At 41.9% G+C, this 14,824-nt stretch overlaps 1 protein-coding gene across 6 annotated transcripts; it reads left to right on the top strand.

Moving 5' to 3' along the window:
- Positions 1-286: 286 nt before the first annotated feature.
- Positions 287-12,900, top strand: TMEM263 (transmembrane protein 263). 6 transcript variants are annotated; one of them, XM_035128008.2, is made up of 6 exons: positions 287-501; positions 3,316-3,364; positions 5,073-5,161; positions 7,901-7,971; positions 9,570-9,639; positions 11,985-12,900. In XM_035128008.2, the coding sequence occupies exons 5-6, from the start codon at positions 9,576-9,578 to the stop codon at positions 12,269-12,271; spliced, it is 351 nt and encodes a 116-aa protein (XP_034983899.1). In that variant the 5' UTR covers positions 287-501; positions 3,316-3,364; positions 5,073-5,161; positions 7,901-7,971; positions 9,570-9,575; the 3' UTR covers positions 12,272-12,900. The 6 variants fall into 6 exon arrangements, with proteins under 6 accessions (XP_034983899.1, XP_034983895.1, XP_034983897.1 ...); XM_035128004.2 differs by lacking the exon at positions 5,073-5,161 and having other exon boundaries at positions 6,609-7,971; XM_035128006.2 differs by lacking the exon at positions 7,901-7,971.
- Positions 12,901-14,824: the final 1,924 nt, after the last annotated feature.

The raw sequence follows: 14,824 nt of genomic DNA, 5'->3' as shown, positions 1-14,824 counted from the left end.
ATCCCCATATGGGCCAGCTGCATTGCAGGGGGTTGGACTAGATGATCCTCAGGGTCCCTTCCAACTCTACAATTCTATGATTCTATCACTATATCTATATCTATATATGGCTTCTGTCCCCTTCATCCCTCCTCTTACTTAGTTCCTCAGCATCAGCGGTCGCTGAGGAGGCGCTGGCCGGGCTGGTGGGAGAGCGAAGCGCCCGTGTAGACGGGCTTGGGCCTAGGCTGAAGCGCCTGCGCGCCCCTCCGAGCGGCGGGGGGCGCTGGGGGCCGGCCCGGGGCGGGTTCTCCGGGCGGAGACAGGGCGAGGTGCGTAGGTCGCCACGTCGGCAGGCGCCGAAGGAGCAGCTTCCACAGCAACGCGAGGGGAGCCCGAGTTCGCTCCGCGGTGGGGGAAGAAGCTGCTGTTGCTGCCGCCGCCGGCGACGGAGAGGAGAAGGGCGAGCTGAGGATCCCTCGGCCTGGTGAAGCCGCGAACGGGCAGGACGAAGCGGCGGAGGTGAGCCCAAGACGCGGCCTAGTCAGCCGCGGAGAGAGGGAGGCGAGGTGGGCTGGGCAAAAGCATCTCCCCCCTCACTCTATGGGAGAAAAGAGGGGTGCAGGGACTGTCTCCCGTGGGACCCCCTTCCCCTCCCCTTAAGGGGTCTCCTGTCGCCCTCCACCCGTGGACGCTGGGGTGGGGGGGACAAGGCAGGAGGGAAATGGGGGACATTGAATGACACCCCCCATTGATGGTTTAGGAAGGGGAGCTCGTAACTGAATGGCAGGGTGTACACAAATGGCTAAAGGGAACCAGTTTTGAATAAGGACGCCCACAGACGCCGACTCTTTTCCTCTGCTCCCAAAACTACAGCTTTTCGGGGTACGCGAGGAAAACGGGCGGTGGGGGGCGCAGGGGAAGCCTGGGAAAATAAAAGAATGGCCGTTTCGTTCCGAAATAAGCAAATGCAGTTGAGTTTTTGCCTTGGAACGGTTGTTCTTTTTCCCCGCTCTGGAAAACGGTTTACAGGGCAGCCCCCGACCCTCCCAAACCGTGTTTTCTCCGAATTAAGACCCGCTGTGTTCAGTGGAGCTGACTCCCAGGTAAGCGTGCACGGAATAGCAGCAGCCTTAAAAGCTGACCTCCTAAAATGGCCAGATTTAGGTCGTCATGGAGCAGAACTTGTGATGTGTTTGTGTGAGAGGGAAATCTCTGCAAGCATCAGAAGCTCCCAATCTTGTCTTTGCATAGAGACATTTGCCATATATGATATCCACCAGCCTTCCCTAGAGAGCCTGTTTGTGCAGTTCTGTTTACAGCTTGAATGGAGGGGGGTGGGGATTTGAGGAAAGACATTAATTCACAGTAGAATTTGCTTCTGAGTGCAGATGGCATGAGAATCTGTAAATGGAGGAGGGGTGGTAGTGTGGTGGTTGCAGCAGGGGGAGAGAAGGTGGGGTTTCCTGCCAGTGCAGTTCTGGCAGGAGACTGAGCACCTTCTCTATTAGAAAGGAGCACCGTGTTCAACGTGGAAGAGCCCTTTAGAGGGCGGGCAAAAGAATCCAGGCAGCAGCACGTCAACAGCTGCATGGTTCCAGGTTACATCTCTCTCTCCTGCCACGTCACTGCTGTGATATAGAGCCATGGTTTTTTTCCTTGTGTCTTCAGGGTTCCCATTTACAGCTTTCTGCAGTAGAAAGTAGTAATGCTCCCAATCTGCCATTTACAGACCTGTTCTCAGCTTGTTTTTCTGCTTCTTTCTCTCCCAAGACTCCTTTGACTTGGTGTACATAATGCTATTCCTGAAAATTTCTGCTCCATAAACCTTTGGTGCTAGATGCCTGGCCAGGCTTATTAAACTGTCTGACCATTCATGCAAGCCTTCATTTGTGGGAGTAGCTCAGGTTACAGACGCTTCAGGTTACAGACTCCACTAACCCAGAAATAGTACCTCAGGTTAAGAACATTGCTTCAGGATGAGAACAGAAATCGTGCGGCGGCGGCAGCGGAAGGCCGCATTAGCTAAAGTGGTACCTCAGGTTAAGAACAGTTTCAGGTTAAGAACGGACTTCCATAACGAATTAAGTTCTTAACCCGAGGTACCACTGTACTCAGAAACATGATGGACTCCCTTTCTTTGGAACTCTTCAAGCCATCTAGACAGCTACCGGTGTGTTTGCTGAGGATTCACTGACGGTGGATTTCCTGCATAAAGCAGGTTTTTGGACTAGATAGCTTACAATACCACATCTTACCCTATGATTATCTCATCATCTGGAATCATAGAATCATAGAATTGTGGAGTCTGATTGGACTCTGAGGGTCAGCCAACCCAACCCCTGCAATGCAAGAATCTCAACACACAATCCCTCATCCAATTTGAAACCATACTGGACCCTGCTTAGTTTGCAAGTGTGCTAGCAGTTACGGTATATGTCTGCACCACTAGGAGATGCTTACTTCAGCTTTGACTGTTCTAAACCCAGAATAAACAAGCTTTATTCTCCAGAAGGGGGTGGGATATAGAGCGGCTGGAAGTACATTCTGTTGCTCAACACCCCACACAGTGCTTTATTATAAAGTCTGAGTAACTATTAGCCAAAGTGTTTCTTTGGGGGAAAGTGAGTAGAACTATGGAAATTTTTAATAATACTTGTAATTTGTTTGGGTAAAATTCAGTGGAGAATTGAGGTGGTGGTGATTTGGCCAGCAGATTCCCCAGTTAGCAGTAATTGCTAAACCACATTCTTCTACTGTTGCTATTTTCAGGTGGGATTCAGTCACATAACTGCACATTCAGGTTGCACAATTATACCGTAGTAGATTTGACTTTCTTGCCCAGCAATCCCACTTGCCCAACTTTTTGTGATAAGGAAAGTGATGGGGAAACCACAATCCCCCCCCCCGCTCATTTGCTTTTCTTCCATTCCTTCTTTTCTGGGACACTAAAGTACATCATACACTTCAATGGTTATACAGCCTCCCTTTTCTCTTGATTTTCCTAGCATGTGGGGAGGCTGAGTACTACTAACTGAACTGCCTGTGCTTCCCCATAGTTAAGCAGCTTGATAGATGCCCACAGAGATAGAGTGTAGGAACTTGTTTATTAAAGCAGTACATTTTAAATTATGGCTAAATGGAAAACTTGCTCTAGGGCATCCTGCTTCGCCTTTCTTAGATGTTCAAAGCTTTGCATTAATTATAGTTCTTTAAGAACCACATAAATAACTTGCATTTCTCCAGGCCATTGTGTGTTACAACTGAGATTTAAGTGACATTCTGAGAAGTCTATTGTACAGTATATAAATGTTAATAAGCATGTTACTTTCCTAGGTTTTCATATAGGAATCCACAGTAGGACTTTGGAATACAGAAACAGTTGGTAAGTCTTGGTTTTTATATATATATATATATATATAGATTTAAGTAATTGTAGGTGTACCATAAGTAGACACTGAGAAACCTAAATGGCGGCAGAGGGGATAAAGAGTATTTGCCAATGACAGATGCCACCTAACTTTGCAGAAAAGCATTGGAGACGGGTGATTCTGACCTCACTTCTCCATCTGCCACCATCAGCCCCCGAAACATGGCCTGCCGCAAGGGTTGCAAATGTGCACTTCTCTCAGTTGTTGGATAATATCCCATCAGTATAGGAAACTGCAAAGGCAGAAGAGTAAAGCTGTGTGGGAAGTCCAGGGAGGAAGGCAACGGCAGGGAATGTTCATAAAGGTGCAAGTCCATTCCAAACTTTGACATAGAATTAATCTTATGCATTTTCATGTAGAATGTGATCTTTTATTCAACTGAATATTTGCAGGGAGGCAATTTGCAGTGTAGTGATAATAAATCAATCCTGATTTCTTAATTTATTTCAGAATACTCTACTAATTAACCTGGTCAAAATAGTTTGTTATGCATGTTGTTGTGTTCACCTTACCTGTAAATATGAAGAAAAGTACCCTACTGCAAACATTTAAGATGATGAAAAATCTCTCATAAAACAATAATCTGGCCAGTTTGCTCACTTGTTTTACATGGATGGGGAAAGGAACTGAGGATGGCTTGCCTCAGGTTGCATCTGGTGCAGGGATGAGGCTCTCCAGATGTTGCTGGACTACAACTCCCAACTCCCATCATTGGCTACACCAGCTGGGCTCACAGGAGAGTGGATTCTAACATCTGGATGGCTGCAGATCCCCCATCCCAGACCTCTTGTCATGGCAGAGGCAAGATTTGAACCAGGAACTCTCTGGCTCACAGCTTGGACTCTTAGCCTGTACTACAAACTGAGGACCTATTTATGCCTTTTTAATATTGATATTGGTGGAATTGTTTTCAGTAAAATAACTGAGAGACAGATTTTGTATACGATACCACTTCATGTCAGAAATGCCATTAAATCTGCATTTATACTATCACACATGATGTATGGACACACATCTACAAACAGTGAAAGTCCCAGTAGATGGCAGACTTCCCTGACAAAATGGGCATATGCACATTTGTTGCATATGGTGATGTATAGATAGGCAACATGCAGCTTTCCACACAGGAAGGGCCATGAAGGACACATGTGCAGCAGTTCCAAAATGCTTTTATTTTAAGCTTTTGGTGCAACCTTCCACCTTATGCCTATACACTGATAGAAACGTCAGAAGCCTTGACTCTTTTAGTATATGGTTCATTTGGCACCCCAGAATAAGTATGAATCTACAAAATTTGTGTGTGTGTGTGTGTGTGTGTGTTGTTGTTTTTTTTTTACAATTTAGCATCTGTCATTTCAGTTGAAATCTGAAGTTGCATAGTACCAGCAAGGACACACATATTTATGTAAATCGTCCATTAAAATGCTTGTCTTCCTCCTTTGGGTGGTTCTCAAAGATGTGGATACTTGTTTGTTAAATGTATACGATTTAAAGATTAGCCAGTGAAGTGTTGCCTCACTTGAAAAAGCACTGCCCAGTTTCCAGAATGTCTTGGACATTTTTTTTATAAGGACACACCAACCTTTCTTTTACTTCTGGAAATTTCTTATATTATTAATCTCACTGGATATGTGCTGTTTTTGTTTCTGTTGATTTGACCAGTGTTTATAAGACTGCTGTTTAATAATAAGGGGGGAAAGGAGAGAACTTGTGCTTGTCATCGTGAACCTACACAGCAAGGCGTTAAATAGGTATGTACATTATATGTGGTGTAATATATTTATATTTAATACTACTTGTTTAATTCTAGTGCTGCATAATGCTTCTTAAATAAGCATAGTGTACTTGACACTTATCTACATGTTAGCTGCTTAATTTTGGTAATTTAATTATTTTTGTCCTGCATTGCTTTTAAAAGCCCAAAACGGAATGTTCAGTTCTGATTAAATGAAAAAAAAATGTCATTGACTTTTGGAAGTGAATTACAGATACGATAATAATACTGCCACTAATAATAATAAACCCTGTTATTCAGCACTGCATATGTACACTTCTAAAATGTATGCTACTTCCAAAATAGCAACTTCCAAAGAAGCTTTTTAATACTACTGTATTCTAAAGACAGGAAGTAGAGATTAATGCTATATCCAATTAAAACTGTAGGAGATATGTGGCTGGAATCTGGCCAATACAGTAGTGTTAATACCACATCTCTTGGCAAAACTGTATCTGATCTCATTGACCCTAATTAAGGTCTGGGAAATTAATAAGGTAACATGTCCTGCATGGCATTATTGAACTAACTCTGTTAGATGGTGTTACTTGGCTGCCTTCCTTTTAAATGCTTCTGACTGGTAACCTTGTATGGTATGAGGGGGAGGCGTCTGACACCTTTATTTTAAACTTACTTAATTGGAATTAGGACCTACTGACTTCCACAGAACTTGTCTTAGCAGATATATTTAGCACCATGGTATAGTTCTGATCTCTCTCTCTCTCTCTCTCTCTCTCTCTCTCTCTCTCTCTCACACACACACACACACACACACACACTTAACTATATGTTTCACATTAAAATAACAAGCAGCCATTTAAAAACTAGATAACTTAAAATGTGTCCCTTTCAATTAATTAAAGCCAACAAAATTGTAAATAAAACCTTTAATGATATTTATTTGTTAAAATTGCCAATAAAAATCAAAGCTAAAAAAAAATCAAAATATGACCAAAAACCCTCAGTTAAAAATACATGTCTGGGTAGGCTTAAAATACATGTCTGGGTAGGCTCACCTAACAAAAAGGTTTTTAGCAGGTTCTGAAAGGAATACAGTACCTGCCTAATGTCAGTGGGAAGGAAATTTCAGAGTGTGGGAGCTGCCATGCCAAAATATTTTTTCCTTACAAGTGCAGAATGTATATTATTCCACAGATCAGAGTGGTTGAGTGGGCATGTATGGGGTAAGGTCATCCTTTGAGTAAACTGCTACTAAGCTGTTAACACCTTGAACTTGGTCCAGTAACAAATCTGCCTCTTGCGCAGACATCTGAGCAGGCATGTTATATATTCACAGGATCTCACTTCCACCAGCAGTTGATAAATATTTGCACTTGAGGATGAGCTTGTCCTGGTGATTTTAATATTAATAGCCCATCAAAGTCCAAAAGTCAGTTCATTCATTAGTTCAGCATTTTTTAAAGGGCTGCAAGCTACGAACATGAGTTTGACCAAACTGCGGGAGGCAGTGCAAGACAGGAGTGCCTGGCGTGCTATGGTCCGTGGGGTCACAAAGAGTCGGACACGACTAAACGACTAAACAACAACAAAGGGCTGCAATGTAATCTACTACAGTGGCATGCCACTAAATCAACTCCTTTTGTTTTTGCATTTTCTAATTGTTCAATATCCATGCAACCTCAACTCTTCACTATTTATTGAAAAACTATATAAATGGTTGGAATTAAGAACTGTGAGATTCTGCTAGCGTCCAGGAGCCCATAACTTTTGCTGGGCCTGGTAACATTCATTGTATTTGATTGCCAGCAAGACTGCCTTCTGTGTCCCTTTTGCACCCACTGCCTTCTGAGTGGGCTTTACAGGGGAAGAGTAGCAGGAGCTGTGTGTATAGGAAACCCTTACCCTCAAACCCATAACCCTGAAGATAATGTTCAAGCACAGGGCAGCCCATTACCTATTTGGAAAACATGCACTTTGCCTCCAGTGGCTGCCAATGTGTTTTGTTCTGGGGTGTTGTTGTTTTAAAAGCTTGTCATTGTGAGGGTGGAGTTTACCAGATGTTTTCAATTGTTGACTGTTCAAATAAAATTTATTGTTGCCCCAATAACCATATTTGAGTATCCCTGCCAATGTGGCTACCCCCTGGATTTTCTTGGCTGAAGAGAAACCTGTTCTCAGCCTAATTCTTACATCATTTTTGTTAAGTCATAGGGAAACATACATTTATTATTTATTTATTTAAAAACATATCTAAACCGTTTAAAATTTTAAATCTTCAAGTGAACAAAAATACAGCCAAAAAACCCAGTAAAATAGTATCATAAATGCAAGACTCTCGTTAGGGCCCAATATTATTGGTCAGGGAAAGACTAAGCAAAAAGATTTTATCAATACAAGATGCCTGAAGCAACTGATGGAAGATGTTTCATGTATGGTAGAACCTTTCTCCATGAACTAAAAAAATCAGCTTGCTGAACAGGAGATCTTGAATAGGGTGCCAATATCTGGGTTTGAGATAGACTTGTCTGAATGAATATTGCCTAATCTGTAGTAAGGCAGTCTGACTCTTCAATTTGTGGAGTATAATTTGTGCAGTATTATTTGTCACAGTAAAGTACTGTTGCTAGAAAGTGTGACAAAGTTGCCTGTTCCTCAAGTACGGAGCTATTCTTGCAGTTTTGTGCTCTTTGAATGGCTGCCCGTGGTAGCTTTTTTTATACTGATTCAGTAGTTACCTTATACTGTATTCTACCAGGCCTCGCAAAATCAGCACAGAAAGCCAAAGATCTGCTAACATGGATTACTTTTACAAAGTCTGAAAATAAGGTATGCTGGTGTATATTTCACCTATCAGCGGTGTAGCTAGCTGCTCGGGTGCCCGAGGCGGTGGGCAGACTGCAGGGCCTGCAGCAGTCTGCCCGCCACCTCCCTCCCCAGCTGAGAGGGAGGCAGTGGGCTGACGTGAGAGCCACACTGCCTGAAAAGCCAGTGTGGTGGCTGCAGGATCCGCCTTCTGCCTCCCCCTCAGCTGCAAGGCGGCTGAGAGGGAGGAGGCGGGCTGACTTGAGCCCCATGCTGCCCTTTCAGGCGGCACAGTGCCAGCAGGCGCCCGAGCCACTGCGTTCCTCCCAGGAGAGTTGTGTTGCTCAGGCTTGCTGCAGGCCCACAGTAAGTGCCCCCACCCCAACTACGCTGCTGCCTATATAATGGTTCTTCACATTTGATTCTTCTGCAGCACAATATCGTCGGTGAAATAATCAATACTAATCCTTCCATATTGTAAAACGAAGTTTGCCTTAACAGCAAAGGCTAAGATAGGACTTTATTTTGTTTTCTCTTTAATTACTATACTTTTATTTCTAGGGTTTTCTGTCAAAACTTTGCCATTTTAAAACAGTCTTAATACTATGCTGTGTAGGGCTTTCAATAGTTTGTTCACATGGCCTATATGAGACCCAGCAAGCCTGTCCCATCAGCCCTGCCTTTTCTCAAACTTGTATCTGCTGGTGCATCATTTAATAATAATAATAATAATAATAATAATAATAATAATAATAATAATTATTATTTATACCCCACCCATCTGGCCGGGTTCCCCCAGCCACTGGGCGGCTTCCAACAAAACATTAAAATACAAAAATCCATCAAACATTAAAAGCTTCCCTAAACAGGGCTGCCTTAGGGTGCCTTCTAAAGGTCTGGTAATTGTTATTCTCTTTGACCTCTGGTGGGAGGGCATTCCACAGGGTGGGCGCCACTACCAAGAAGGCCCTCTGCCTGGTTCCCTGTAACTTGGCTTCTCGTAGCAAGGGAACCGCCAGAAGGCCCTCGGCGCTGGATCTCAGTTTCCGGGCAGAACGATGGGGGAGCTACCATGTTTCCTTATGAAAATGCACACACACACTATACCTTTATTCTTTCCAGCCAAGAATTCTGGGCACTGTAGTTTACCCCTCACAGAGTTGTAATTCTTAGCAATCCTTAAAAAACTACAGTGCCCAGAATTCTATGAGGAAAGGAATGTGCTTTATAGTGTGTACGCAGCCTATGATGCAATAAAACGAAATGGTTGCTGTAGCCACATTTTTTGCTGCTATATCATGTATTACCGGTATTCTTTACTCCATTCAGTGATGTTTTTGTTTGTTTTTTAAACCAATGCAAGCTGGGTTGGCAGGTTTGTGCTTAACTTAGCACAATGTGAAAACTGCCATTGCTGGCTCTTGCACATCAGATTGCAGCGCTCATGTAATGTCATTATATTGGATTGGCATGGCAGTTAGTACAACTGGCTGTTGTAGCAAGTATTAGGATTAGGCTGTACATGTTCTTTCCTATTTTCAAGGGAGGTGTGAAAGATTGACTTTTTAAAAACTTGTGCCTATATTGTAAATGAGAACTCTGTTGTTGTTTTTCTCCCACAGGCAATAATGAACCAAACAGACAAAAATGAACAAGATGTTCCTGCATATCTTAATGAGGAGCCACCAGAAGGTACATTTCAATAACAAGTTTACCATGGTTCTGTCAGCTTAAAAGGTTTCGTCTACAACCCTTTTTGTCCCTGTGTTTCCTGGGTGTAAGTGCCATTGAATCCAGTGAGATTTACTTCTGAGTAAACTTGTAAAAAAGAAGAAATATTCGTATGTTACTGTGCTGAAGGATTTCATCAAGCCTACTTCAGAAAATGATTGCTCTTAGTGCTGAGGAGCCGAGCAATGCAATGTGGGGGCTGAAATGTAGTCCAACTACTCATTCACTATTAATCAGTTATTTGCTAAATTGTGAATAAGTTTCCCTCTTGTGGACTTATTTCAATACTATAGCTGACTGTGCAAAGAAAATCACAAAACAATTTTTTTAAAAAAATAAGTTTGAAATTGTGTTTGCCCATGCCCACACAGTGTGCTTCACAGCTGAGGAGGCATTGGGTTTTTAACAACCAGGTCCAACTCTTAGCATCTTACCTTCCCTGGCATATGCTTTTTGGTAAATTCTGCAAACCTTTGTTTCCCAAAACATTGCTGATTCCTCCCTGCTATGTGTGGATGTTTTTGTTTTGGCTGCATAAGGATCTACATTCAGAGAATGAGTTGCTGTTAGCGTATAGGACAGCACAGAAGCTGTACATGCTTATATGCCAATAAATCCTGTTTTATTTCTTGCATACCTTGGCCTATTGGTTTCGCTTATGTTCCTGAATTTCTATTTTAGGCTGTGTATGTCTTGCTATTACCAGCTTATTGGTTTAAATGAAATTCAGGAACTTATTTCTTGCATAGTTTGTCTTATCCAATAGGCATGAGTTTCACAGTGGTCAATTCCATTTTATTTCATGGACTTGTGTGCTTCATAGCATGTGGTTCAGAAATTCAGATAACTTAGATACTTTTCACATAGAGAACTAATCTTATGAAAACTGAAATTCACAGGCTTCTGAAATGAGTGATCAACTCACTGACCTGTCAACCACTGTTAGGCTTCCTCCTGTCTCCTCTGCAGTATTTAGATACACAATCAGGTTTAAGTGGTTGTTAATACTGGACTGTGCAGTTCTTGAACATACTTTGACTTTAGTCACTCTCAGTAGCAACAGTTGAGTAATGCCTAACATCATCATCATCGTCATATAACAAGGGTGTGGAAAGAAGTATCTCTCATTTCTTAGTGATTATTTTAGAGCTTACTGTCATTGTGTTGGCATGATGGCAGGCTGTGTTCTCTGTACTACACGAACAAGCAGCCATCAGCATGGGAGCTGAAAATAAAAGTGAGACTTGTGGGTGCTCTGGAGAGCCAGTAATCTACAAAATGTTATGTCTGGAAGCACCCTATTATTCTACTGCTCTGAACCTGTTTAAGTCTGGTAAAACAAGAAAAAAAATGGTGTTAATTCAGAGCTATTCAGAAGCAAGTCCCATTGAGTTCAGTGGAATTTACTCCCAAGTAAGTGTGTACAGGATTCTAGCCTATGCTTTTCTAACATGGCATGCAGAGTTTGGTGCTTAGGGGGTGTATCCAACATTAACCATACACAGAGTAGATCTTTTAAGGCAGGCATGGTCAAACTTGGCCCTTCAGCTGTTTTGGGACTACAGTTCCCATCATCCCTGACCACTGGTCCTGTTAGCTAGGGGTGATGCGAGTTGTAGTCCCAAAACAGCTAGAGGGCCATGTTTGGCCATCCCTGTTTTAAGGGTTGGGTATATGAGCTACTTCCCAGTGGGGAACTGGCATGCTCCACCTGGAAGAAGCCTGGAAATGACATTGAGGCATTAAAAATAAGGAAACATCCTGGCTCCTGAGGCAATGTTCCTTCCTTACTATATTTTGAAAGGCAGGTCAAAACCTTTCTTTTCCAAAGAGAATTATGAAAATGGTCAAACCCTAGTTCGTCCCAGAGCATACACAATATGCAAGCAAATCATAACCAAAGGTTGCAGGATTCCTTAGAGAGGAAATCAAGGACGAGGTCATTTGTAAAAGTAGGTTTGGTTTAGACAGAATCTTCCATGTGCTCCTGAAAGGTTCTGAGACTCTGGAAATTTGTGTTATTTTTTTGACCAAAATAAGCACTGCTCCAATTTCTTTATTTTATTTGTGATGAGACTGAAGTCAAGAGGCAGCAGCTTGATAAAGGAAAAAGTGGTGTAAGTTTAACAATTACACAGAATATTTTAAAATCTTTTTTGAAAATGTTACCCTTTTTTTAAAAAAAAAAACTTGCATCGGCAATGGCTTCTTCCAAACAGCCATGTCATGTTAGAAGGATCTGCAATTGTTTGTCTTAAAAACATTAAAATATGATTTGAACATTTTACTATCTCTTTCCTTCTCAGATTCATTAAAAGATCATCCACAGCAGCAGCCCGGCATGCTTTCTCGTGTGACTGGTGGCCTCTTCAGCATAACAAAGGGAGCTGTTGGTGCCACAATTGGTGGTGTAGCATGGATAGGAGGGAAAAGCCTAGAAATGACCAAAACAGCAGTAACAGCCGTGCCTTCTATGGGAGTAGGATTGGTAAAAGGAAGTGTTTCTGCTGTGACAGGTGGTGTTACAGCTGTAGGATCTGCTATCTCAAGCAAAGTGCCTTTAACAGGGAAGAAGAAGGATAAGTCTGACTAAAAGAGAAACTGAGGCCAAGGAAGTTGCTTCTGTGGTTGTAGAATCTGCAGAAATGGACTGCTACAAAGCCACAGGTCTTAAGACTCCTCTAAAGAGCTGTGTGAATGACTTTCACCTGAAAGGCACAAGAGCAGCGTGATACCCCAGTGTCTGGAATTTCATTTAAAACGAGTTTTCTTCAAGCACTCATCTGTCAAAGGTTACACTTGATGAACATGGAATCAAGTACATGGATCTGAAGGGGTAGCTCACATATGAATATTAATTCACTGTAGATCTTTTTTGCAGTCTTGAACTAAAAATGTGAAAATAAGAGTGGGAGGGAATGACCTAGCAAAAGGTAAAGCACTTTGAAGTCCTGTTGGTCTCAATGGGAGGGGCTACAGCCTGTGCTTACCTGCCCCTTTAGTATCAGTTGAACATTAAAGTGCTTTAAATATTGGCTAGATCATGTCCTTAGTTGGTAACTTCTACAGTACCATAAATATATTGATGTTCTAGCTGCAAGCCTATGGCGTCTGTATTATTTTTTTTAATGAAGAATCATTGAACTGCTTAAAGGGTCTTCATATATCTTTGCTTTTTGAAACTATTTTTATACACTCTATAAACTCTGAATGGTGACTGCATTCACTCTGCGTGTGTGTGTGCGTGCACATGCGCGCGCCTCAATATATATATGTAGTTGTGTGTGGTATATCAATCTAATCATTCATGCCTTACGGTGAAAAACAATCTATTTTTTCTTAGTGACTGGAAGGATTTTGTAATGTCCCTCATTTCAATGCAGTCTGTGAAAGAAGCTTTACTTTTTTTAACACTGTTGATACTGACTGAAGAGAAGACTGCTAAATCTCAGGTGTAACTTGCCGGTTTCCAATCCCCCCCACCTCAAAATGAAAAATCCTTTGTGCTGTTAGTTTGTTTAAACTGAAGTGTATGTCCAAGTTTACAGTCCATACGTTGCTGAATAACTTCTAGCTTAGAATAAAAACACTTTTTGTGGCTTCTAGTCCAAGAATACAAATGATTCTAATACCTGCTTCTTGAACACTGCCATGAATTCAACAGCAGCAGCTGCTATGCATCATTTGTTTCAGTGTTGCAGATGAAAATGAGTAGAGTCTGTGCAGCAACCGTGGTTGATGGGTTAGACAATACCATTTTCACTATGAAAACATAGAACTTCCTAGAATTTGCACCTCAGTAGGTAGTTTTGCTGAAATTTTTTTTGGGGGGGGGGGTTGACAACAAAATAGCACCGCAGACTGGCAATGATAAAATCCAAGTGATTAAAAATAACTATGTGACTTGCATAGAAATTGATTTAACACATACATTTTCAAGGTTTCCTGAGCAACGTGTAGATTTATCATTTGCTCTCTTGCAAATTCATAATCCATTAACTCCAAAGTAGCCCTCAAATTAGTGGACTGTAATGTGGGTTAATGGGGTTCATGCCTTGCAAATTTCATTTGGAAACTCTTCAGCATGTTGACTGTGTTGTGTTTTTAGTAGTGTAAAGATGGCTGAAGTACGCATGAATATTCTGTATGCTGCATTTCCTAAAATGCATGTGTTAAAATGAAGAAAAAGCTAAGCACCTGAGCTTGATTGATTCTTTCTAAACAGCGGGTTGTTTTTCATTTTTGTTTTGTTTTGCTGACAGCCAAAAGCCATTGTTTGTCAAAAATCACTTATTCTAGTTTCTAGAATTTTGTGCATTTAACAGTCTGATATAGGGCTGCCAGACTTAATAGAGGACAGGACTTCTGTGCCTTTAATTGCCCTGCTCTCTTTTGAGTCTGGAAACCTTAAAGAGAAACCAACAGACCCTTTGCTTGGAAATTAAACAAAGGGTCTGCTGGTTTCTCTTTAAGGTTTCCAGACTCAAAAGAGAGCAGGGCAATTAAAGGCACAGAAGTCCTGTCCTCTATTGAGTCTGGCAACCCTAGTCTGATATAAATGATCCGGCTGTTGCTATCTGTATTTCAGCTGCCAAGGGAAAGGACAGTAGCTTAAGTGGTAGAACACATGCTCTGCCTGCAGGTTTAACCATAGCTGCCAAGTTTTCCCTTTTCTCACGAGGAAGCCTATTCAGTATAAGGGAAAATCCCTTTAAAAAAGGGATAACTTGGCAGCTATGGTTTAACCCTGATTTCTCTAGCTAAAAAAATAAATTATGTAGCAAGGCTGGGAAACATCTGTACAGTACTCAAGACCATGGGGGGAACTGTTGCCAGTCAGAGAAGACAATGCTGGATCAATGGTAAGGTAGCTTCATAATATTTTACTTAAAATATTTCTTGTAAAGGGTGAGAGAACTGATTTTTTCAAATCCAGAATGTGATACATCAAACCATCCCAACATAAGGATTTTATCACTGCTACTCTCTGAATAAGTGTTTTTCGGGGAGCTGAATTACGGTAAGACTGTAAGAAGGCCATGGCTATGCGAGTTTAAAATGAGCTCTTCATCTGGGATACCTTGACTAGCATGATTGTTCAACCATGCTGTTCAACCACTCTCTAACAAAGATTCCTAAATGCATT

This window comes from Zootoca vivipara, chromosome 10 (assembly GCF_963506605.1).
Source record: "Zootoca vivipara chromosome 10, rZooViv1.1, whole genome shotgun sequence".
NCBI classification, from domain to species: Eukaryota; Metazoa; Chordata; class Lepidosauria; order Squamata; family Lacertidae; genus Zootoca; species Zootoca vivipara.
The sequence above is the reverse complement of the archived record's forward strand: the minus strand, read 5'-3'. Positions and strand labels throughout refer to the sequence as shown.